The sequence below is a fragment of the Myiozetetes cayanensis genome, unplaced genomic scaffold (assembly GCF_022539395.1).
Source record: "Myiozetetes cayanensis isolate MyiCay16 unplaced genomic scaffold, myiCay2020 scf4, whole genome shotgun sequence".
NCBI lineage: Eukaryota > Metazoa > Chordata > Aves > Passeriformes > Tyrannidae > Myiozetetes > Myiozetetes cayanensis.
In genome coordinates this window covers 42,747,532-42,774,085 of record NW_026087631.1, presented here as the reverse complement: position 1 = coordinate 42,774,085, position 26,554 = coordinate 42,747,532, and the positions used below count along the sequence as shown (strand labels likewise).

Here is a 26,554-nt window from a genome sequence, read left to right as displayed (position 1 = left end):
AGTACTTCTTTGGTGCTTGGGAAATGTTTGTGGAAAATTTTGGATATGTGTAACTATCCCATCTGTAAGTATCATGGATTTGTGGATTTCCACGGGAGTCTAGGAAATGGCAGTTCTGGCCATGATGGGAATTCATAGGAAAGGAGGATGAGCTAGGGCAACCCCAAGACCATACTAGTATTTAACTAGGCTTGTAGCAGCTTTTTGTATATATATTATAAAACTAAGTATAAATATTCATATACATGTAAATATTTTTGTCAGCTGGAGCCTTTATGGAGTCCAGATTCAGATGAAATATATTGAAACAGATAAAGAAGAGTTCCCATTCCCTAAATATTACATACCATTTATAAAAATCTCTGAAAATTTAGTTTTCTGGTACTTTTTTTTCCCCTTAAATTGGACAGATGTTCAAAATAGAAATTGAAGAACTTGAATTTTAGACACACAGCTGAACTTGCAATACTGGAGTTTTAGAATGTTATTCCTGGATCTGGTCTGATTTGAGAAGCAAAGTTTCTCATTAAGTACTGATTTCTAAGTTCAGTAGCTTTTTGTGGTTTTCACATGGTTTTTAAAAATGGAAGTCTTGCTTTTCTAGTGCTGAATAGTAGGTTTTAGAAAGTCTGCCAATAGTGTAACACAGAAATGTTCTTTGACTCTTAAGAATACTCTGTTTTCAGTTATAAAGCATAATTTTAGCAATAGGACATATATGTTCATACTGCTGGAGATGGTGAGCCACTTGGAAGATAAATCTTATATTTTCTATATAGCAGAGCTACAGTATACTTGCCACCCCAAAGGAATTATTTATTTTGGAAAATGAGGGATGGTTTATCTTATCCTGGAGTTATGCCTACTTGTGGGGAGGGGGGTGAGGGGGAAGGGAAGGAAAGGAAGATGAAGCAAAAGCTTTTTGCTAACTATCGCCTTGTATTTTTGCAGGTTTTTAGAAAATTCTCATCAACTTGCACAGGTGTATATCCTATTTAGCTTTGCCATAGTTTTTAAATAGATGATTTTTGAAGTATTTTATGAATAATCAAGTACAAGTCTTGTTAACAGTCTTGTACAGTGTCAGAACAGGACTAAGTGTTGACTGTGCCAAAAACAATATAGTCATCATAGAATTGGGAAGGAGAAAATTCATTATTCCCTAAATGTTTAGGCATTACTGAGAGTTATTGCCTGACACTGTATTTGTGGATTGTTTCTGGTAGTTCTGGTGGTTCTTGCATTTATTTGGAAGTCCAGAGTGCCTTATAGTTAGAAAAACATCTGTAAATCTTGACTTTTTGATTATTTCTGAATCATCTTACGCAGTTTCGGCAATCATCAGGTCACAGGCTGCTAAATGGTTAGATATAGTATTCCTGACTTCTATGAGTCTTATTCTTGTAGAAAGCACTGAGAATTATTAGAATAAAGCTATTAAAACATATTTGGTATAACTGAATAACAAAAACACTCTGGAAGGGAAAAAGCCCACGTCTGCATTTCAGAAAAAACTTTTCAGATACCTAATTCCACAGAATGCATACTGTTATTTAAAAGAACATGCACATATTAGAATGTGGAGGTACATTAATTCTTTTATTTATGTGCATTTTTCTAAATAACTTGATGCATAGTTAAGACCATTGTGAACTCAACCCACCAACATGTAAATGAATGTGTAAACACAGCCATGAGAACCAGTGTGGGCTGCACAGACAGAGACTTATTGAACATGAAAATATTTGTCATATCAGGATTGGGCCTTTGCTGCCATCGCTTGCTGTCTCTTTCTCATTGTAGTCAATCTGTGTTTCTAATAATAACCTGAATTTTTGCTGCTCATGGTTGTGATATTTAATTTGACCTTGATCTTCCCAAATTTTGAAATGAGAAAGAATAAAAGATAGTATTGCAACAAGTAAGGACAAAAATTACTTCCCCCCTCCTAATCAAAAATCAGAAGTTACCTTTAATGATGCAGCAATAACTAAATAAACACGTTTGTTTCTTTTCAAGTGAAGCTGAATAGTATGTTTAGTTTGAGGGGAAGGCTTCGGACAGGAATGTAGATCTGTCAGAATATTCTCACTAGACTGCTCTTCTCTTTTGTCCTAATGCTTCATTATTGTGTTTCAGTTTCTCATTACGGTCAATCTTGCTGGGGTAATAGGGCTGGTTATTTTTGCCTTGCATCTTTGAAAAGATGATTGGTTCCTCCCAGTAGCGGGTACTGTGCAAGCCAAGAGCTCTCCACCCGGCTGGATCATACCTGTGCCAAACTGTAACAGACTCCCACTGCTTCTAAAATGACAGATGGGACTTTCTTTGATTTATTGCTGTGTTGTGGGTAATTTACCTATAAAGTATTCTGCTGTCTTGCATTATGGATTAGGTTTCTAACAGTTTTCCATATGAAACTGCAGAGCAAGCTCATTACAATTTCAGCCATGTTCATGATGACTATATAAAATTAGCTGTGAAGGCATGAAGGTATACCAGAGCCAGATTTTACACACAATTTGCTTTCTTTTCACAGTGATTACCATAGGTTTACACATTAAATAGATTTTAAAAAAAAAAAAAAAAGGAAACAAATACCAAGGAACTAACTTGTGGTTTTCAAAGACTCTGTTAAAATACGGCAGAAATTACCTTTTAGCAAGAGAAAACTCTGTGATTCACACCAGATAGATATAGCTGGTAGAAATTATCCCAGTTACACTAGAATTATTGTGCTTATGTCCTGCTGATGGGTAGAAGGAAATAGCAATCAATATTATTAATACAGTATTAGGAGTGAGAAAATGATCCTTGCTGTGAAGATTGGGCTTTTTTCCTTTACCTTGTTAAGGAAAAAGGGAAGAAAGTAGGATTGATTATTTTTATATTGACATTCAAGTAGTAATTCTCTCCTGAGCTCACTGTGTTTCTTACTGGTCAAGTAATTAAAGCATGTCTACCTTGAAAACGTAATAATTTATATAACTAAAACGTGCAATATTTATAAATGCTATGGAGTGCAGAGGATAGCAGGAGGACCAAAACCTTCTCTCCGCAAATGAATGTTTTAAAAAGATCTTTGTATTATTTTGTGAGCTAAATTAACAGTTTAGTGCAAATAGTTACTAACCTTGAAAAAATATTGTAACACTAATTCAAGAAACCTTTATTAGAAAAGAGACTCAGTAATGAATATAGAAATAGTGTGTTTTTATCCTCATGTGTTTTCATAAAATGCACCAGACCTACCTTTTCCAGCAATTTTCTGCTACCAAACAAGAACAAAAAATAAACAAACAAACAAACCCCCCCTCAGAACAAGTTTTCTAAACACTACATGCTTCATACAGCATAATAAAAAAATAAAGTTTGGGGTTAAGAAAATGTCATTTTCACATAAGCACCTTCTAGACAAAATATTTGGCAGATACCTTTTACTATGGGCAGTGCTGGATACCTGCATATATTCAGGCAGAGCTTCATTGCAGAATTTAATGTAAATGTAAAAGTAATTTTATAAAGTTTTGAGGAAAACACTAAGCATCTTTTAAACGAAAAGTGAAGTCTTTGGTTGCTTCTTATTAGACATGTGATAGGAGTTGGTAACCAGCTTTAGTGGAATTTAATTCCCCTGAACAAGATACCTCCCTATCCTTTTTCCTTTCTCAACATGTTTTTAGGCACAGGCCTTTGTTTTCACTGACTTCGTAGGGAACGTAAATAAGTGAGAGGAATGGGATGATCACCTGGCTGAAGAGTCCAGCTCTCTTTGTTACTCTCTCACTCTTGCACAGCATCAGGTGTTTTTCAGCCCGTGTTTGGGCATCATCAGGCAACGTCAGAAGGTGGATATGGCCTCACCTCAGCCAGGAGTACCACTGACACCAGGGGCAGCCCAAAAGGCTAACTGAAAGGAAAATCAAGGCAGACAGCCCTGCAGGTGACTGGGCAGTATAACAGAGGTAGTGGAAGTAGCAGGAGCCAAGGGATATGTGAAGTGGGAGGTGGGGAGAGATGAAGAGAGGAAGGAACTGGGACTGCACCCAGGGGAAAGAGGATGACTTCTTTTACAGAAGAAATGTGATATAAGAGCTTGCCATGAGGGATTTGTTGATGGCTGAGAAGAACCTCTCACTGGGCTACCTGACATCATTTGGAAGAAATTAGAGAATCATTTGCCTGCCCTCTGATTTTCAAGCAAAGAGAGAGAAAAGAGCCTTTTATTTCTGCCTGCGTATCCCCCCACTTTGAACATCAGCAGCTTCTATATGTGAACAGATATGTGAAATGAAATAAGAGAAGAGACCCAAAGTGAAAATGATCAATGATAATGATTACCTGGACACTGTATCACATCACCCAGTCAGCCAGCCATCTCATTTTGGGTTGCACAGACAGAGACAGGATAAGAGCTAATATTTCCTGCTCCATCAGGTGCACCTGTAGGGCAGGCAACAGTACTTACTCTTCAAGCAGTGTTTCTACAAAAAAAATCTAAAGGGAGGTAAATGGGCTACTATAAAGAGGGAAAAAGAGATTAAATACTGCAGTAGACCATATTGGTCCATTGATTTTAAAACAAAGCTATAAAAATCAGAGAGTAACTCTGACTGAAAAGCAGTGGCACAATAAAACTACTAGTATATGTAACTCAGTAAATGAAAAGACAATTTTTTATTGCTGAAAGATTGTGGTTCAGATGTCTGTTTGCAAAATATTTAAGAAACAGGCTCTTGCTCTGTAAGAGTTCCTGATTTGTGGAAGATAGTAAAGAGCAGTATAACCTTGTAAAGTAGTGACAAACTCAGAAATTATTTGGGACAGACATAAACCTTCTATCTTCCCTTTTTTTAACTAAACTTCATTTTCTCTCATAGTTTCTCAGTCTACCAGTCTTTCCCCCAACCCCCGTGTCTCTGCATCTGGCAGAGAACATTTGTCCGCTCTTTCCTCAAAACCCTCCACAAAAAAAGTCTGTTTTGTGGGATTTAGAGAAGATATGACCCTCAGCTAAACCTTGCATGGCAGAAAAAGAACACTTTAATTTTCTAAATGTTTCTGTATCACTTAATGCCAAGAAAGTGAGAGCTTCCAGGGAAAGGGGGGGAGGAGGTGTGCAATGGTGTAATTACATAGCACACTTTCAAAAAGCTGGAAAAAGGAGAAAAAAAGTGAATAATGAAACCATTGTACTGTGGCATATTCATCAATATTAGGTGTATGCCACATTGCATGTGACATTCAAATTTGTAGTACAGACCTGAGAAGAGGAGGGATCAATCAGGCAGGCTGAGAAAATGAGCTGTCACTGTCAGCAGTGGCTGAAGGCAATTCCTTAGTGTGTTAGTCTGAATTTCTGTCACACACTGGGGCTAAATGCATAAAATTCCTCAAAAAAAGGTTTACCTTTGTAATTTATGTTAGATGCAACTTGAACATACTCTCCCTCGGTGGTAGAGGGCTTCTGTTTTGGCCATCAATTTGAGAAAATGTTAGAGTCCATTGTGAAGAACAGAAGCAAATACCAGCTTATACTTGAAGTGGTTGCTGCTTTAGCCCTTAAAATTGTTAGGTTGCCACAGGTGGTTATTATTTATAGCGAGGTTCTTATATAACACTGAGGGTCTGGTGGAAGCAATATTCTGGCTGTGTAGTTCTCAGGAATTAGCATTGTAGAGCCCATGTGCTACGTTTGATTATGACTACTAAAAATTTCACTGTCTATGCAGCTTTAAAATATATTGATTTGTTGTGAAGACCTTATGAATTCTTTCAGATCTTTTTGTTGAGTAACAAAGTGTAAATGAAATGCCTTTTCTTGCCTCAGCACTTTACCTGTGTTTTACACATAGCCCATCTGTGGCTTTTTTTATGGGGCACACACTGCCATTCTCTTGGGAAGGTTTCCTTACAATTTCATGATCATCACACAAAAGTTTGTGGTCTCAATCAAATGTCTCTGAAAGACTGAAAAGGGGCCTGGTGATATTTTATTAATGTTTAATACATGCCTTTAAAAAAAAAAAATTAAAAAAGGGGGGGGGAGGTGGGGGTGGGGAGGAGAAAGAGGAAAAAAGGATACTTCCAAACCCCAAAATTCTTTTAAACAAAACCAAATACTTTGCATTGCCCACCGGGAAGGACCCTCCTTGGCAAATCTAAGCAGGTGCCTCCTTGGCTTCAGCAGGTGCCTTTCCATCAGACACACCACTGTCAGTACTGGTAATGGTGTTTAGGGTACCAGTTCAGAATAGAAGTTGCCCATGAGAAACAATGTCCATTGCATACTACCATACTCACAGCCAATGGTTCTAGAGTGCAAATGGCTTCTTTTACCATGGAAACAAAGGATTCTTTATTCTACCCTAAAGCTGAGGTAAATTTTGCTAAAATTTCAGATGCTGAGCAGAGTACTCCTAAAATGCTTAAGACGGGAGAAATATGTGTGCATATTTCTTTAACTGAAAGAAAACATAAATAATCTTTAGAATTGTTTGTAGAATTGTTTAAAATCCCTTTGCTAGCCTTTCACTTATTTCCCTTTTTTTTTTTTTTAACATCTTATATATATATTACCTACTTCTCCAAGGGTCTCTCTATTTCTCCTTGTTATGGAAAAAGGGAAAAAAAATAAAGGTATTATTTGTCAGAAGTTCCGTTATTTTTCTTTAACAGTTACAGCTTTGTGACTTTACTTTTGAATGAACCCAGCTGAATAAAACGCTTTCCCTGAGTGTTTCTGCAGAAATGATCAGCACAGAAATACAGTATCATCATTTATTTGAGAGTTAAATCTCTATAGAGGTGTAGGAAGTATCCGCTATTACTAACAACTTTTTGTGTCTTTTTGGAGAATAAAAGAAAAAACTTACTCTTTATGTAAGATTTGATGCTTTTGCATGATTGAATGGTTGATGCATTGAACTGTTTCTTCATAACCTGAAATATTACAGTGATTGTTAGACTACTTTTTTGAAGAAAGCTATAAATTGCCTTAAAATTTGTTCTTTGCAGAATGTTCCATTGGCTTTTCTATTCCTGATAGAGCTTGTAGCTCTCTTATTTCTCGTTTTTATTCCAATTAAACAATTATCTTTGAGTGATTAAATCTTAAGTATTTTTTTCTGTACCTTGTGAATAAGGTCCATAATTCTGGAATATAAGAGAGTACATCCTGTTGCCCACAGTCATTTCTCTAGAACCTTCAGGTCTATGATTATGCTATTCAAGGGAGTACAAAAGTTTGCTTGAAATATTGCATTCCTGCCATAACTGTTGTTTATCAGAGAAGCCTTCAGATGCCATAAATTTATTTCTCTAAGGATGTCTCTGAAGTGTGTGTACTTCAAGACTAGGTAAAGGCAAGGTAATGAGAAAAAGAAGGTAAGTTTACAGATAGTTTGGAAGAATGAATGAAACACAACAGCTGGGAACATGAAGAAGAGCACTTTGTCAGACTGTTGCAGTTGCTGATGCAAAAAGCTCAGAATCATGAATATTGTGTGATACTGTGTGTTAACCTCAGACATTCAAGTAAAGCTGGAAACCTGAAAAGTCTGACAAACAGTTTTAGATTAACTAAAAAAATAAATTATATACCGAAAGTCTCCTCTATAAGATAAAAGGCTGTTTGCATCGTGAGTATCTAGCTGTACAGTCAAATAAAATATGCAAGAAGGTTTCACAATGCATATGTTAGACAACAGCTCATAAAGTAATAACAGTATTAATGAGGTGACCTGCTCAGAGCAGAGGTTGTCTGATGGCCTTAAATCTCCTATGGTTTATAAATAATCTTAGTACTGCAGCTGTCTGACATTGACTCAGGTGTTTACAAGTGAAATACCTACAAGGAGGTGGATCAGTTGCAGCCAGTGGCCCCGTACAGGCTCCTCTTCACCACAAGTAGCATCTGCATGGGATGAATCTTTGTGTTTCCCACTACCTTAATTCTAATGTGAGTGATTATATGTTATATTGTGAATATACTTATAAATGATTCATTTTGCTGGAAAAGCAAGATGAAATGTTATCATCTACATTGCTATTTCTATCCCTATGAAGAACAAGAGAACTTTCTTTCTTTCCTGCCTTGATACATTCTTAGTAGACAAAGCAGAAAAGACACTGAGAGATGCTCAGCCTAGACTAACCATTTCCTCATCATTAAGACACTGCTGTGAAATAAGGGAAGGCCAGTTTCAGGTATCTGATAAAAGGTCAAGAAAAGCAAAGCATTCTATAACTGAGCAACTTGACCATCAGTATGTACCAAAGACTCTGTTTGTCTCTTCCTTTAGCTTTCAACAGACCTTCCGATGCATAATAAACTTACTTCCATGCAAGATCTTGACATGAAGTGAAAAATGGATTAATTAGAAAAGCAAGTTCTTTTTGATGAATTGGCATTTTCTACTAATTAATACTGAAAGAATTGGAAGCCATAATTAGGTTTTATCAGAGACAGAATTACTAGGATCAGCAGCTGTATTGTGCCATATTTCTGTCTTGTGTGTGCTTGTTCTGCTTGTAGCGTAGCTGTTGGCACAACACCAAGCAGATGTAACAGTTAGAGCACTACTAAAACTTTTTCTTCTTTTTCTTGTAACTATTAAACAATAGCTACAAAGTTACATTTCAACCTAATTATACATTTTCTATATTACTTTTCTAAATTACCACTTGGTATTGCTTCTTGAGCCCCTGGTGGTCTAGTGGTAAAGGCACGGCGCTATCACTGCCGAGACCCGGGTTCGATTCCCGGTCAGGGCCACTCCCGGGCAGGTGGAGCTCGTTAGCCCTTAAAGGCAACCCATCTACGTCCTAAGGACCTCGCTGCCACCGTCCAAGCTCGCTTGGCTCCGGTAGATGAACTTTAGGATTAAAGGGTGGGCTCAGTTCCATGCACACTGTGTCTCACCTAAAAAATCCAATGCGCAGGCTGGAAGGTGGAAAGACCTTCCCCGGATCTTCACTCGTGAAGACTGGCCATTATTATTTATTATTTATTGCTTCTTGAAATAACATCATTTCTGTGAGCATGATACTTGCAACTAAGCATGCCCATTCAGCTAAAGCCTTTGTAGGACATGCTGAATTTAGCATTATGCAGTCTTTCTATATCAGGATCAATGGGTTGAGGTGAAGCCCAAGCCAACAATGCTTTTGATAAGGCAGATTTAATACACATCTCCAGAAAAATTTCATTCAAATGAAAATAGGTGGTTGATACTTCTCACCTTGTGTTCAGAATCAGCATCAAAGATACCTGCAGTGTGCATTCAGTGCCTAGGTACAGATGTCCCCATCATGGATCCTGGAGCTGCACAAGCAGGACTGAACTGAAGGAATGACCAAGCTGAGACAAGCTGATGCTCTTTACTCCTCCAGAGTGCTAGTAGGGAATAACTCCTTCTACCTCCTGTCCCTCCACTCTAGGCACTTTTTTTAATGTATATTCTATTTTTACTGGCATAAAAAATTGAAAAAAATAAAAAAAAAAAGAATAAATACAAATCCTACAAAAGATAAGAAAAAATGTACAAGGTGACAAGGCAAGTATTAAACTTCACATCAAAACTGGCAACTCTAAGGAGACCATTACAGCATATCTGATATTTTTTAATAAGATGTCATGTTTACAGTATCTTTCCCATTAAGAAAGAAAATCATCTTACCTTGGACTTGATACAGTTTCACCTATAATTGTATGGAGGAGAGATGTTTTTCTTTTCATGCCTTGGAGCTCTGTTTCATTAAATCAGAGTCCTGTCATCGCCTCTGTGAAAAGAGGAACTGAGCCTGGATTTCATGCTACTTCCCTCCTCTTTTTAAAACAGTAAAAAGCAAATTTGTGCAAGAGAAAGAACAGACTAAGAAAACAAATCCTATTCAGAAAATTCCCTGTAACTTAATTAATTTCTCAATTACACTAATTGAAAGGAACAATAATAAGAGATTGTGTATTTTGTGGCAATTGAAAGGAAATGTTTAATTGCTGCAAGTAAGTAAAATGACAGCTTCAAGCATTCTTGCAAGCAACAGTACTCTTTTGGGGGTAATTAGTGAAAAATAGATAGTAAACAGATGATAGCTTTTAGGCTTAACAAATCACTTCAGTTCCATCTCATGATAAAGAACTATAAAAATGAACTTGCCATACCATTCAGCAGGAGTACTTACATTTTATTTTTATCTATGGTTGATTATAAACTGTTTTTTCTTTATGTGAAAAAATCTGCCTGTTAAGTAAACTAGCAGTAAAGAAAGCAGATTGTAGAAATATCTGTAGAGCCCTAGTAAATTCAGCTGTTCAGTGACTGTGGGATGTACAGGTGAGCTTTTTTTGCCACTACTGAAATAAGATAATCAAATGGAGGGTTTACTGTTTAGTGTCTCTTCTGAACTCATCAGATCTCTGGTCATTTAAGAACCATCTGTGATTTCTCATTTTTGGTATATATGGTATGTATGTCATCACAGATAATCATCCTATGAGTTAATGTTAAGGTTCGTGCTAACTTTAGGTTTGACCAAATATTCTGTTACAGATTGTCCTTTGGTGCCTTGGTGGTCAGGTCAAAAGTTCAGTTGGCTCATGAAGTAGCCATTGTAGGCCAGAGGACTGCACATAAACAAGAGGTGGTTGTGAAATGGGAACAATGCATTTTTCCAGTGTGGTTGAGGGAACACATGCAAGAGAGGGGGAGGGATTGGAGCTTTGTACCCATATGAAGCATGTCCCCACATTTCAACATGCCAAGCGTTCCTTTCTTTTCCTAATAAACCCAATCAAAGATAGGATAAAAAGAATTTTAAAAGGATTAACCATACAAGGACCAGACTTAGAATAACCTTGCAAGGAGCACAGCTAAGTTACTTGATTCCTGGTTGAATTTCCAGAGGAGAACAAGAGTCTTTGGCCAAGTGCATGGCCAAGTGGATAAAGCCTTCTAGTGAGTATGAAGCAGTAGTCTAAAGAGAATATTTTTAATATTAGAACAGAATGAATGACTCCACTCCTATACAGATGACAAAACTGTTACATGGTAGAGAATGAGAATTACAAATAAGAAATACATATTTGCAAGTACTGAAGATGGTGCTTTTAAATGGTGGGCGAAACTTAATAAACATTGAGCTTATATGCTTTAGGAATATTTATCCAGAATACTTTATAGTTTGGGAAGGAGTTCTCTCCTTTCTGTCTCCCAGAAATCTAAAAAACATTCAGGTCTTAAACCAAGGACAGTAGGTGTTTACGTAATGTGGGGTCCTTGCAGTAATAAGGAATACTTGTTAGCTAGGTAGGATTCCCTTGTGGTAGAAGAGAGAGGATCAGTGATTACATTCATTATCCACTCTTTTCTAGCTGTCCATAGCTGAAGCTCCAGGCTGGAGTCATCATCGCAGCTAACAGAGAGCAATAGACCCAACATGTCATTGTTTGGCTCCTTAAGTGTGAGTCGAGGCACACTAACAGTTGGTTCATATAGTGTGACTGAAATGACTGCACAGAAGTAGTAATAATTTGGACACCTCATATCACCCAGCTGAAGGCTCATTAAGTAGCACTGTTTTTAGGAAGAGACAGAGAACAAGCATGTAGCAGTATTCTGCAGTATCTACATGCCCTGCCCAGGCTCCCCAGTCAAACAATGCCAGGGCAGAAAATTCAGCTTGGCCATTTTTTGAGCAGAAATACTGCTTTTCTCTCATTTGCACCACTGTGTGATAGGTGTAATGCTTGTAGTTGGTGACATGTTAAGGAGTTAAAGAGAACAATGCCAGGTTCTCAGAATAAATGTGACAAGAAAAATCGGAAATCCGTTAAATAACCATTAATAAATAAAAGCTACACAATCCTCATTCCTTTCCCATTAATCTGTAAGTTAATGTCCTTTTATTATTATTTTAATGTAGAATTCACTTATGAAGTTAGATTGGAAATTCTTACAAAAGGATAAAAAAGTGTAGCCTGCTGTCTATGATTGTCTCATGTTATTCAAATTTTTTCCTGGGAAAATCAAGCCCTAGGGATTTTTTTCAGACATTATTTTTACTTATACAGATTAGATTATTCATTCAGCAAACAGAAGCAATGTCATGTGATATTGAGACATCCAACTGCGCAGCTCAGCTAGTGAGCTGGCACTATTGAATAGTGGGTTAAGAGATAATTTTAAATGCCTGTAAACAACCTATTATCTAATTTCTCAAATGATTGAGTGAAAAAGCAAATTAATTTATTTTTTCATATGAAAAAAGATATCATCCAAAGGGGGCTATGTGCCATATGAAATCACACATTCTTTTTGGGGGGAGAAAAATTTATTTTGTACATACTATTTTAATAGCATTGCATAATAGACTAGAATTTATTTGAAACAGTTTGTAAAGTGTGTTAGCAAAGTGTCTGCCTTAAAATGCATAATGCTTTAATTCAAAATAGTATCTTTAAATAGAAATTATTTATTTTCATTATGTGACCTTTTTACAGAATTTTGCAAATCTTATTCCTTTAGTCTTAAAAATTATATTTTGCTGAAGGATTGTTTTATCAAAGTAATAATACTCCTTTTTCATATGGAGAAAAACTATTCTTCTTTATATTTTTTTTCAGTATTCATTCATTGCACTTTCTGTGCAGAAAGAAATTTTAACAAATGAAATATAGATATGATGCTTAAAAATTAATTGCCTGCTTGGTCAGATGAAACTTCAGTTTGCTTTTTTTAAATTTCTTCTTCAATGTAATTTGAATGAAAAATCAACATTCAGTTGAATGCCACATGTAAGCACAGTAGACATTAGAAATGTTTCTGTAAATTGTAAACCAGAATGTTATTTTTGTATTTTTAGTTTTTAACTAGAAGTTGAAGTTTCTTGCCTATTTAATAGTTTGTTTAATTCCCTGATTATTTGCTTTCCAAGTCCACTATGCATTTGAATAGTTTTGAGAAAGAGGCAGTAAAAGCTTTTATCCAGCTAATATGGTAAAGCCTCTCCCAATCTGCAGTTCTTTGCAATTGTGGGATCATGGTTCAGTTCTGTCCGCATCCATACAGCTTGTGCTATCTTCAGAGCTATGTTTTAGCGCTCCCTCAGGGTCAAGGGAGAGAAAGAGTTAAAAATGACAAAGATGACTGTATTCCATCTGTGCAAGACATGAATTCTTGAATAAGGTTAATTACCACTTGTTATCTTTCTTTGTTTATGAGAGATAGAGTCAGGACAACTGCTTTAAATTAGACACGGCTTACAGAAATCTGAACAAAGATATCACAAGAATAGTTTTTTAATCTTTTTTGTCAGTTCACAGTTTTCAAGACTGTTTTAGCAGAGAGACAGTCTTAATTTTGTAATTCTAAAAGTTTCTGTTAAAAGTCCAATTTTGGTGATAGTCAAGTTTGCCACCTTCCAATTTATTGAAAGTAGTAGTTGATGAAAATTTACAAATATGAAAACAGTTTTAAGTATTAGGATATACAGGAAGTTTCTGGAATCTCTTCTGTGTGATACCTCCTATGTAGACTATAAAATATCATCTACATAAAACTGGTTTGCTTTAGGTTGTATAGATCTCATTGTCTTCTCACAAGCGAATCTGGTGAAAGACAGCAATTTTCTTCGCTATCACAGGTACTACGGCCATTCTGCATCCCAGTTTGGTTGTAGGCCCATTGTAAGTTTTCAAGATACCAAGCTGGAGTGAGAGAACATAGTCTCAAGCTGTCCCAGGGAAGGTTTAAGCTGGATATTAGGAGAAATTCTTCACAGGAAGGGTGCATCTTGGTTTTCCACTAGATGGGAAAGAAATCAATATAAACTACAAATTGGTGAGACTATCTCTAAAATACTATGTACGGTTCTAGTAATTGTAGTTGGAGAAAAATGAACTTGAGCTAGAATGCATAAAAGAGAAGAGGGCTAGTATGCTGTCTTCTGAACAAGGAGATGAATAGAATTCTTGGACTAGTCTGGGAAGAGACACAATTCCCATCTATAAACACTCCAGAGAGAAATACCAAGGGACAGGATCTCTTGAGCTGCTAGGTAATTTTGTACTAACATTAGTTCATTTAAAGTGCATATGGATACAATTAGACTGAAATTTAAAATAAGGTTCAGAACTACTTACAAAACAGAGATCTTCTCGAACTGTATGTTTGTATTTAGAAAGGCTTCATCTTGATCAAATTGCCTCCTCTTACCTTTCTACTCCTTCTCAACGAGTTGAATCTCCTTCATATTATAATGCTGCTTAGAATCTTATTTTATACATGGGAGACAAGAATTTTCAAACCATGTTAAGAATACTCATGAATTCGTTACATCTAAACTGTGTGATAGAAATTGCTTGATTCAGCAGAAGGATTTCAAAAATGATCCCTGCTTTCTTTTTACATTTGTAATCATTATATAGGATATTTTTTTACACAGCTCATTGAATTTTGTATTTGTATGGCTATGGCTTTGGCTGGCTATAGTCTCTGAACAAGTGCTATTGCAATTTTTTTTGTTTGTTTTTTTTTTGTCCAACCTGTCTATAAGTATTCATTTTAGATTCTCTTATAGAGTATGCTAAAAATACAGTTACAATATTAATTTACTGTAAGAGTCGAGTTTATAGTTGTGGTAAAAGAAAAGACAGCTTGAAAATAAACACTTATGTGCTTATATTTTTTTGGAGGAAAACTTTCCCACAAGTGAGGCCCTATTGTCAAGGACAAAATTATTGTAGGAAGTGCAAAAGGCCTATTGTTCAAGCTGGACTTTAAAGTGATGGTACAGGGACCTAGGTTCTTTGAAAATCTAGCCAGTTGTGGAATTTGTTCAATGTTGACATTTTTGAAAAATCTGACTTTGGCACTTGTTTCTGAAAGGTATTCCAGAGTTTAGGTGGGACCAGTTCCCAGTATAGCACATGAATGTAATCTGTTTCATGTTTTGTAACTGATACTATTCATGTCTTTCAAATGTTTATATTATTTATTGTATCAAAGACAGAATGTTGATCTGTAAAGATTATTAGGACTCACCATTTTTTCAGCTAAAATGGGCAGCTTGATAGTTCTGATACCTTCTGAAAAAAAAGGACCTGGTAGGCTCAACATATATAGTAAAATATCTTGTGAGAGATTAACATTCAGATTTCTGTTTTACTGGTTTCATTGGTATATTGTCTATATTGGGATACTGTCTTAATTTTAAAATATTTTCCCATCCCCATTTGCAAATAGTTATGAAAAAGGCATCACTCTTCTTTGCCTTTTTCCATACCTATTTTTTTCAGCACAACTGTAGTTTCCTAACAAACTCTACTAAAGACTCCATACGATTAATGTCATACTAGTCACCTTTGCTGGAGGAACTCATTAGCAGAATTTTACTATTGATAAAGAGCCTATGAATAAGATTATGTCTAAAACAACAAGATACAATTATTACTGGGTGGTGCTTTGCATTAAAATGTGTGGAATACTACTCTGAAACTTTGAAATACACTTAGCTCTTGACTATCTCAGCAATTGTGTTTGCTTATTTTAGTAGCATTCATGAGCATTTTCATTTCAGTGATGAATATAAACCAGATAGAAATTACTGAAATTATGGCAGTGCAATATATAAAGCACATTAATATACATACTCATTTTAGGACAGACAATTCAACATTCATCTTAAAAAAGAGATATTTGTTGAGTGGTCAGCAACACAGTATTTATTTTATTCAGTGAGATATTGAAAAGACCAGGAATACGTATTTTTAATAGTTAAGACAAACAGCATCTGCATTCAAAAATACTGTTTACTTTTATGAAAATGTAAGCCAATATGTTATGAATTTGAGGAAAATTAAGTGCAAAATTAAAGTGAAAAAAGACTGTGTTCTTCATACAGACCAAAAATGGTGGAGACAGTATAAAAGCACAGAGGAATAAAAAAATAGGTATTTGTAGGGATAATAAAATAATTTAAAATTGCATAAATAGAATCAGAAGGCAACCTTTTATTTAACTGCAGATGGTTAAGTCATTATGCATTAAAAGTTTTTTAAAGCATTCTGAAAGCATTTGATTATCATAAATCACACTGAAGTTAACTGGACCGTGTTTAGCATTTTATGGAAATAAACTCATACTTGGGATTAGTAAAATTAGACAAAACAACCATGTTCTCATTTTAAAAAGTTTATCTTAGCTTTCCTTTGTCTTGATGTGTCTTCATGGAGCTCAGGCTCTACTGAAGATCCTGGATGCTTATTCTTTTTCTGCTCAGAACAGTGGAATCAGAATTAGTTTGCTGTTGCCTTTGGAGTGTTCACAGACCTTTTAGATGCACACACAAGGAGTCCCTTACTACATAGTCCTTCCTGGAAAATCAAGTGCTACTTGGTGTCAGGAAGGAGCAAAGATGGAAAGGTTATTTGAAATTAAAAGAGAAGGGTTTAGCAGAGTCTTTTTGAATGTAGTCTGGTGCTTCTCATATGACATACAAAAAAACCCCAAAATAAAAGAAAAAAAATTAAAATCAATCTTGAGGGAACTTGCTGTGGCTCTAAAAGTTATTTCACACAGATGTAATACAAACACCAGAGATGCTTTTATGAATGTGAAATTAAGACATCTATTTTCTGGATAAACCAAATCAAACAAGAAAAAAAACCCCAAACAACCCACGCCAAACCAAACCAAAACCCCAAATAAGCCAAACTTTTCAATGTAGAAGGAAAAAGATAGAGGATACAGTGTAATGGGAAGAATAATTAGGGAGAAATTATTTTACTCACATTTAAAAATGCAGGTTCCAATGTCAGGTCTGATGGGTGGATCAGGATTGGTTACATATCCTTTAAATATGATTAAAATACAACTTCTGACAAAAATTAACTTTACTTAACATTTTATTCACTTCATATATAAAAATTACACTTAGAAAAATAAAGAAACTATTGAATTATATTTATTCAGGGGATTCATAATGCTAATGAGAATTTTTAAACTTTTTCTACATCTTTTTTCTTTTCCAGAAAATACTTCAGTTCTCTGTAAGGTTTTGTTTGTTTGTTTGTGGTTTTTGTTTTGTTTTGATTTGGTGGTGGGTTTTTTGGTGAGTAAAAAAGCCCCAGGAACAAAAATCAGTATAATTATGTAAAATGAAAAATACCTGTATTCTTTTGTGGAAGACTTGAAGTTCTTTGTAGATTTTAAAAAAAAAAAATGGTTGCTAATATTCAGCTGTCCCTATTAATCTATATGTTAGTAATTTGCAGACATTTTGAGACACAGCACTGACAAGCACTACTTTCCAACCGGTTTTATTTTTTCTATTTCCCTAAAATTCTCATGTGCAAGCATAAATCCTGGTAAAAAAAAGAGAACTTGCTTGTGTGGGAGAACACCCCTATTCAAACAACAGCCCTAATGAAAGGCAGCAGTGTAAACTGCTGGCAAAGCAATTCTCTCCTAGCATGAATTTTCTCTATTTCAAGGTCATTCTGGTATAAAAGTCCTTTGCAGCTTGCTTGCAATATACGTCTCAATGAATGCATGGTTTTTATTAGCAAGGATTATCCTTATTGTCACTTAAGCACATTTGTGTCTCAATAAGATTATGTAGAGGGTGCAACCCCTGTGCTAGGCACCATAATGATGACTTTTCCCTGTTCATGACATATTACATGGGGCCACAGCAACAGAGGTCTGGGCATAGACAGGAAGGGGATGTTGTGCAGTGAAGCATCTTCTCCTCTTTGCTGCAGAGGAGCTGGAACACTGTTTAGGAGCTGGGACTGTGTGAACAGCTTGGTGGGAGAGATGGAGCACTAGGTGATCTCACCTTTCCCTCTAAGTAAATCCATGGCTGGAGTAGCTTTACCTGATCAGTAGGGTATTTTTAATAGCAGTACTTCATTTATGCTAAAGCATGTCTGGTTCTGGTTACTCAGAACTCTGATTCTAACCAACAACGTAGGGATAAATTTCTCCATATCAGAACAGAAAACAATGGCAAGCATGCAAACTTAAATCACACATCTAAAGGATGGGGATGAAGAGTTGTTACTTAAGAGATGCAAAATAGCTGGGCAGGGGTTAAATCAGACTTACATATTCATCATACATTGTTAAAGAGTCCCCTGCAAAATTACTTTCATCTTATTTTTGGAATGCATGTTGTACACATGACCTCACCTAATCTTTTGTCACTTTGCAAAACAAAAGCTAATTTCAATTCCGGAAGAGAGAACCATCTTCAACAACACAAGCTAATAGATATGTGCTGCAGTTCATAAAGAGTGCATGTTCATTATAAATTTGGCCAGTTGCTCTACAGAGATGTCAATCTTAATTAGGACTTCATTGGCTTTCTCATTGAAAAGAGTTAAAATTCCCTAATTAATCATGAAAAAATTAATAAAAATTAAATTAAGACTGTTTACATAAGTAAATCAAGTTTCTGCCAAATTTAACTTACCTTTCAGCCTGGGATGGGGTTTATCCTTCTCTGTCTTATCCTTTTCAACTTTTGACAAGGATGGGGGGGCTGAGGGGCAAAAATCTTGTTCTGGCAGTATTTGTCCATTTGTAGTTTAGACAACTACTCCATTTTGTGGGTGTCAGATTATCAAGTAGTTTAGTACAACACAACTCTTAAATGTGTTGATTCAGGACATTATTGTCTGAAAATTGTGTTATCCAAAAAGGCTTCTAAAAAAGGGAAGGAAAAAAAAATACAAAGCAGAAGATAGGGCAGAGGATTAGTAGAAACAAAAAAACCAAATGCACAAGGTAAAATGAAGTCCTCTAAGTCTCCTGGGTCCTGATATCTTTTTCTTCCCCCAGTTTCTATTTCCTGATGCCATGCCTATTTTTCTGTTTACCTCTCTCTGTCACTCCTGAGGAATGGTTTCTATTTCAGATTTTAACTTTGTTCTTCAGTCACCTTAAAAGCATACACAACATTAATATGTTGCATAGTAATACATCATAGCCAGTTTCTGAAATTTCACACCTTAAACTCTCTCTGAATGCAGCACTACAGAAACACTGTGTACAGCTTTCCTGTCCACTGCATGAGCTAAAAATGTTGTTGGTGTATTTTCACAGCTTCTGTATAATTGGGAATTTAGGGAACATATGAGAAGTATGAGGGTTGGACTTCTAACATTTACATATTAATCTGGATATTAGCATTGCTACTAAAAGCAGTTTCTATAATTTATAGATGTGCTATAACATTATAATATAATATAGTATTAAATTAGCTAATAATTGTGTAAGGGTTCTCTGACATATGAAAAAATGTTATCTTTATAAAACAAGTAAAGCTTAAGAGGGTACATGAATGAATTTTGATTTTGTAAGTGCCTTTAGATAGTAAAAAATACATGGAGGGTTTTTTTCTGATTCTTCCATATTTTTTTTATCTTGACAGTACAAACAAGTGGAACAGTACATGTCATTCCACAAGTTACCTGCTGAAATGCGCCAGAAGATCCATGATTACTATGAGCATCGCTACCAAGGCAAGATCTTTGATGAAGAAAACATTTTGAATGAGCTCAATGATCCTCTTAGGGAGGTAAGAATAAAGTACTGGAGTAGCTCTTCATAGTATGGAAAACTTTCATATCTTTGCTGTTTCTGTGTTGAAATGCTCTTTCTGGTTCTATTCTGTAACATTTTGTCTCATTTGACCTAGTCAATGAATAACCAGGATAATTAAATTTATATTAGATTGGCACAAAGTAAGCAGATTTACACTATTCTGAACCAGTCTGTCATAGTCACTGCCACACAAGGATGTCAAAGAGTAAAATCCCATCCTTAAGTGTTGTCAGAAACTCATGTTTTTCTGGCACTTTTTGTAACAGAGTGGGGCTGGACTGGAATAGTCCTGAGTGAAAACTTTTTTCTGCTTTTCCTACTTGCTAACCATACACCTGTACAGATAAAACTGCTGAAAGCCACCACAGAGAGAGCTTTCTTTGTCAAGTAGCTTCCTTGGTAAAGATGTTCTTTACTTGAGATGATGAAGCTGGAATATGATATACAAGCCATTAAAAAATACCTTTTGTTAAACCTTTAGTCTGTATTCCAGTTTTAGGGATTATGCTATGCTATCTGATGTCATGTCATGTGATGTGATGTGATGTGGAAGCAGTTGGAATTTTCTTTGCAAGTTGCTTGCATGGGACAAAGGCAGTGTTCATCTTGTAGCAGATGTAGCTGCTTCATGGGAGTATAAATGAGACTCTTTTCTGTTGGGTGCTGCTCATGTCTGATCTCCTCGAGGATGTTGGCTGATATCCTCCACTGAAAAGAAGGGAAAAAAAACACAGGAGAAGAAGCAAGTTAAAAAATTCAGAGAACAGAGAGCATAAACAGGGAAAAAAGAAAGGAAACAGGAAAAGTGTGGGAATTATCCCTAGACTACACTGACAGTCGAAACATGAATCTTGGCTAGTACGGAGCTTGTGTTTTGTTAAGACAACAGACACATGTACACAAATATCAGTCACTGACATCAGAAACAGTTTCATCTGTCTCTGCTTTTAAGGAAAGCATTTCTCCATAAGTGAAGTCTAATACTCTTCCATTGCAAAATATTATTTTAGTAACAGCAATTTGCAGTTGTTTCTCTCTAATTACCTGTGTGTTCCTCTTTCCTGCCTCCCTCTTTGTTTCCTCTCTTCCTCTCTCCCTCCTCTAGCCTTGTTACCTTCCCATCCTTTTTTCTTATACCTTAAAAGCAGCAAGGCAAATTGGTTCAACCTTAAAAAACAAAAACCACTTCTAGAGAGAGATCAAGCATGGAAAATTTCAAAAATTAATGAGCCCCTAAAAACATGGAGGAAGAACAGGATTTCGTGGAAGGAGTGGCTTCTGATTTTGCTATGGTCATGCTGTACTTAGCATGACTTCTTTGTTCTCTGTGTTGTAGGATAAAAAATTTTTTACTCAGCTACAATCAGGTTGCACACTACCCTGATAACAACATAGTAGTGTTCCAGAGAAAGGTCAAAAAAAGAAAGAGAAAAGTAAGAACTGGACACTGGCAGTGCCAGAACAGGTTTCTAAATTAATCTGTCCAAATTTTGGTGGCAGCTCATTCACTGTGCCCTGAAAAAACCCCTTGAGTGTTTGCTGAGTTAGTAGTTTCAAATTTAGCTACCACTTCAGCATGTGCAGTTCAGTAGTGCAGGCAGTGGCTTTTTTCATGTTAATGGATAATAAATTAGAGCCTTTAAAGGTTGTTCATATATTGGATGGGATTTACTATCTTACATGCCAACAACTGCGCAAGGCTATAATAGGTGATAGCACAGATAACCTAGCTGCATCACTGAAGAATAAATACTTACTGCATTTCTTAAGTTTGTAATTAATCCTACATTTGATTATACGTGGAATTTAGTACAGGGTAAAAATTCAGAGTCTCAACAGGACGTACTTTTCTTGATGAAAGTAGCTTCTGACAAAGACATTCATCTGAAACCATTATTTTCTCACTTAGAGTAAGCAGAACAAAAGAAACCATACAATTGCTGCATAATTATAGCACCGCAAAATGTTATTGAAAAAATTGCTGTGTTTTCACTACTCCTTGCTCTCAGCCATTCAAATTTACTGTACGGGCTGAAATTTTCCACAGCTAGGCTCTCTTTAGGAGTGATGACCTTTTTTTTTTGGTCCATGTTTTAAAATTTAGCAGAAAAGTAATTATGCATGATATAAATATGATCATTCAGCTATTAAAAATAGCTGAAGTACATAGAATTAGCAGTAAAAATCTGGTGTAAAAATAGTTCGTACATGATAAATACTAATATACTAATAAAGCTGTATATGCTTATTAAATCATAGAATCATAGATGATGTTGAGTTGGAAGGGACTCCTCAGGATCATCAAGTCCAACTTCTAGCCCTGCACAGGACCATGCCCAAGAAACACACCATGAGAGCCTGAGATCACTGTCCAAGTGCTTCTTGAACTCTGGCAGGCTTGGTGTTGTGCCCACTTCCCTGGGGAGCCTGTTCTAGCACCCAGCCACTCTGGGTGAAGAACCTTTTTCTAATATCCAACGTAAACCTCAGCTGACATAATTTCTCTTGGGTTCTCTCACTGGTCACCACAGAGAAGAGATCAATGCCTGCCCCTCCTCTTCCCCTCATGAGGAAATTGTGACTGCAGTGAGGTTTCTCCTCAGTCTCCTCCAGCCTGAACACACCAAGTGCCCTCAGCCACTCCTCATAGGTCTTCCCCTCAAGGCCCTTCACCACCCTCATTGCCCTCCTCTGGACACTCTCTAATAGCTTAATGCCTTTCTTATATTGCAATACCCAAAACTGCACACAAAATTGAAGGTGAGGCCGCACCAGCACAGAGCAGAGCAGGACAATAATCTCCTTTGTTAGTAGAGTTTAAGACTTTTTTTGGTAAAAGAGAATGGATGACTGTATAGAACATTCATAGTAGATTAAAATAATGAAAATCTGAGAAAATATTTGTTGCATATTTGATCCAAAAGTCTGAGTGCCTAACACTGTTGAATGATAAAAACAGAGTCATGTTTATTGTTGGGAGCTAACTATGTCTTCCTAAAAGAAGGAAAAAAAAGAATCCTGAACATCTTTACATTTTACAATACTCTATCTAAGTGCTTCAAAGCTGAGTATAGCAACTAGTGGCTGACCTATATCATTTAAGCATAATCTTGTATTAACAAACAGATTGTGTTCAATGACTGGGAACTAAGGTAGACATTTATGAGACTGAAAAATTCTATATTCTCCCCAGTTTAGTTAATTGCACAATTTGGGTATATTAGTTCATTGATAATGTAGTTAATTGGATATCCTCGGCTCTACACACTCAAACTGAATTAACCATGCACTGCAAAATTTGATATGCATCTACCTGCTCATATGGACACATGCTCTCTGGCAAAAGTAGAGGATAAAGGTTTATTTTCATTAAATCCAGAAATTTCACTCTAACTGAAAAGCATATCCCCTTTTCCACAGTTATACTTATCCAAATAAGTGTCCAGTCTTCTCAAGATTAAAATAACCAGGAGACTCCTGGAAGTTACAATTTTGGTAGAGATGAAGGATTTTTAATTGCTTCTTCCAGGCCATGCAGGGTTGGATTCATCAAACCTATCTGTAGCTCCATGCAAGTTCTGCAACTAGTCTAGGATAATCATCAAGATATCTCTCCACATACCACCCACACACATATGCTCTCACCATAAAGAAAACCTAGCTGACTAGCTTAGAAAAAAAGGCTACATCTTCAAACAGCATGAAATAAATTGTTGACATGTGAAATAAATTGTCTTTAATAGCATTTACAATAAATTCTGTCCTTAATAGCATTTGCAATTAACTGTCTCTGTCCCTCATTTCTTGACGTAGTGATTAGAAATTGGTAACAATAAGCATGTTTCCAATATATAAGTACCATCTCTGGTTCTTCAGCAGACAGAGGTACTAAAGTTCACATTTTTTAACTCTGAATTTTTACCACCTACATGCTTGAACATCATTTGGCCTCAGAAGGCCTTAGTCCTAAAAGGGGTCTTTGTAATTGTCATGACATGAAATGGAGATGGTACTGAAAACAGGGAAAGAAAAAAACCCCAAACTCAACAAAAACTCCACATAGATAAGAGAAATATATTCCAAAAGGAAAAGGACATCTGAAGTGTAAAAGTTTAAATAATATGCATAACCAGGTTCATCTTGTAAGAAATTTCAAAGTGGCTCAGCTCTGGCATTTGTCTAAGCTACCACCCTCGCTGTCAGTGGCTGTAAATGGATGCTTAGAGAAGAACAGGGTATCCATTAATGATTGTCCTAGACTCACAGCATTTTCAGGTTAAGGGATACTCTGAGACTAATGTGATTTGTTTACAAGGTAATCCTTAATACACATCTCTTCTAATTACTTATTTGCATTCTTGAATCCACATATTCTCTGCAACCACATCATCTTTTCTAAAGGAGCACAGACCTGTACCTTACTGCATGAGAAACCACCTCTTTCTTTTGGGATTGAACATGGCTCTGACTGTTTCATGGTTCTGATGGCCATTAATTCTTGTAGCAAAAGTGATAGTACAGTCAATTCCTACCCACTATTTGCATGACAGTTATGATTTTATAGACTTACATGATCATTTCCTTAAACTGTGATTTTTTGATGGTTAAGAGATACACTTTATTTAATTCTTTCCTGCATGAAGCTAGCTCACCCTTATGATCATCCTTCTTGCCATTCTCAATTTTTTTTCCTGGCTCCACTATAACCTTTTAAAGCTGAGAGCATCAGGTCTGCAGCTAGCATACTGATGCTATAATAATACAAATAATTAATTTCCTACTAATTCCTAATGTTAATTTGCTTTTAAACTACCAGCCATCAAGTTGGGGATTTTTTGTTGTTTTTTTAATTTTAATGTAAGAACTAACTCTAAGAGGTAATGGATACATTATTTTATGTGTTTAAATGTACCACTTAATATTTCTCCACACAAGACAGAAGAAGCATCTTGTAGTTTCTTTTTAAAAAGCTTCTTCATTTTTGCATGGTGCTGTTTCTGGAACTGAGCAGAACTGTGTGAAGTTCTTGGCCTTTGTTTTTTCCATAGGGATAGTGAATACAGGTACATTGTGGTACCTATTACAGCCTAATGAGTCAGGTGTGAGATTCTGAAAAACACTTTGCACAGTCTCTAGTGTTGCATCAGGAGTGGCATTTTGTGACAGTTCTTGTAAGAGAAGTGCTTCCACAACCAACTAATGGAAAGCTTCCATTATTTATAATTTAATATTGTATTTAAATGAAAACGGGACACAAAGCAAATCAGTTTGTACATGTAGACAATTCAAGTATTTTTGTCTTTTCAAAATCAATTTTAAAATTATCAGTTTTGTAACCTCAGTATTTTTTCCTAGTTTTAGACCTTCTCCTTTTCCCCATTAAAAGATACATCCTTTTTTAAATATCATTCTTTTAATTTAGTATTTATCTTCAGAAATCATGAAACAATATAGTCTCTCATTTTGACTATACTATAATCCTGTGCACAAAAGATGAAGCACCTCCATAATAATAATATGAGGCCAAAATGTGGTGTGATTAGACTATGGAATGTTTGATCCTATTTAATGGCATAGCTATGTTGATTTTGGACTACAGGCTTTCAAACATTAAAATAATGGTAGAAAATCTAACTATTTTATTAAAAAATAATGAAGGATCAGAAGCAATATTAAAATTTGGAGATTCCAAGTATTTTGGTTCCATAACAACTTATGTCCCTAAATTTATCTTATAAAAGACAGAAAGATAATTATTTAATTGCTATCCACTTTTCTGCATTTAATATGCAGTGATCCTTGGTATGAAGCTTAAAGAGGGGAAGTAGGAAAAGTGCACCAGAATTACAGATGCACTCACATTGGAACTCATTTAAATATCTCCTTATATGTCTACATGGAGCATGAATACCTCTTTATCCAGTCGATTAAAATTTTTTGGGGTTTGGTTTGGTTTTTTTTTTTTTTCAGAGAGACACAAAATAGACCTTTTGTTCATACTCTGGAGTACTGAATCACAAATGAATTATGCAGCATGTTAGTGTTGCAGAATAAATGCTGATATGCCACAGCATTATTTACTTGACAAATGCTAAAAAAAAAAATCTGTATTTTTCAAATATATTAAATATATAAAGTATATTAAATTGTAGTCCAAGTATACAAAGCTCAGGCAAACCCCTGACCACCTCTTACAAAGAACTATAACAAACTTTTTCAAACAAAAATAGTAACAAAAAGCCATTTTAATGTGAAAATGGGTAGACAATCACCACTGGATTGGATTATAGTGTTTTAAAATGATTTTCCCCAGCAGGTGTGATGTGGTAACAAACCTGTTTCCCAGGGACCTAAGACAATGTGATTTGATTTCCTGAGCTATGGGGAGTGTGTTTGCTCCTTGATGTATGCACATACACCAGTGTACATGCTGCAGTTGAATTGTCATCTACTTTCATTACTGTTGTGCATATTCAAGAAACTTTGATCACAGTCCCTTCTGTGTTTGATGTGCTTTATTAGCAAATCCATCCTGAGATGATACATGCTTTGACAAGTCCCACATCTAAGTGCTTCCAATAATACAGATAATAATACACCAGCGCTGCTCAGTAGTTACGAACAGACATGTTACTGCACCTACGAGATTCCTTTGTTGTAATTGTTTAATAAATATTTCAGACATGACAGTTTTTTCATGAGCACTTCGAATATACTAAAACAAATCAAATGCCCAAATCCTTAGTGCACTAGTTGTCTTTTGTATAAGGAAATGATAATGATTCCAAGCACCTTTTGTATCTCAGTTTTTAATGGACTGAAGAATTGTTCAGATACTTGACACCCAGGTAGTGCTCAGGGCAGTGGATGGAAAGAGGCAAACACTTCTTTTTATCCTCTGTGTGGTTTCTGGTGGAACCCAGAAAAGGTTACTGTGTGTGAGT

The 26,554-nt window shown here is 35.8% G+C and overlaps 1 protein-coding gene across 1 annotated transcript in view; it reads left to right on the top strand.

Annotated features, from left to right (window-relative positions):
- Positions 1-26,554, top strand: part of HCN1 (hyperpolarization activated cyclic nucleotide gated potassium channel 1) — a 201,070-nt gene that overhangs the window by 135,461 nt on the left and 39,055 nt on the right. The window contains exon 5 of the mRNA XM_050329499.1: positions 19,438-19,584. Within this exon, the coding sequence (XP_050185456.1) occupies positions 19,438-19,584 (147 nt within the window). The remainder of the gene's footprint in view (positions 1-19,437; positions 19,585-26,554) is intronic.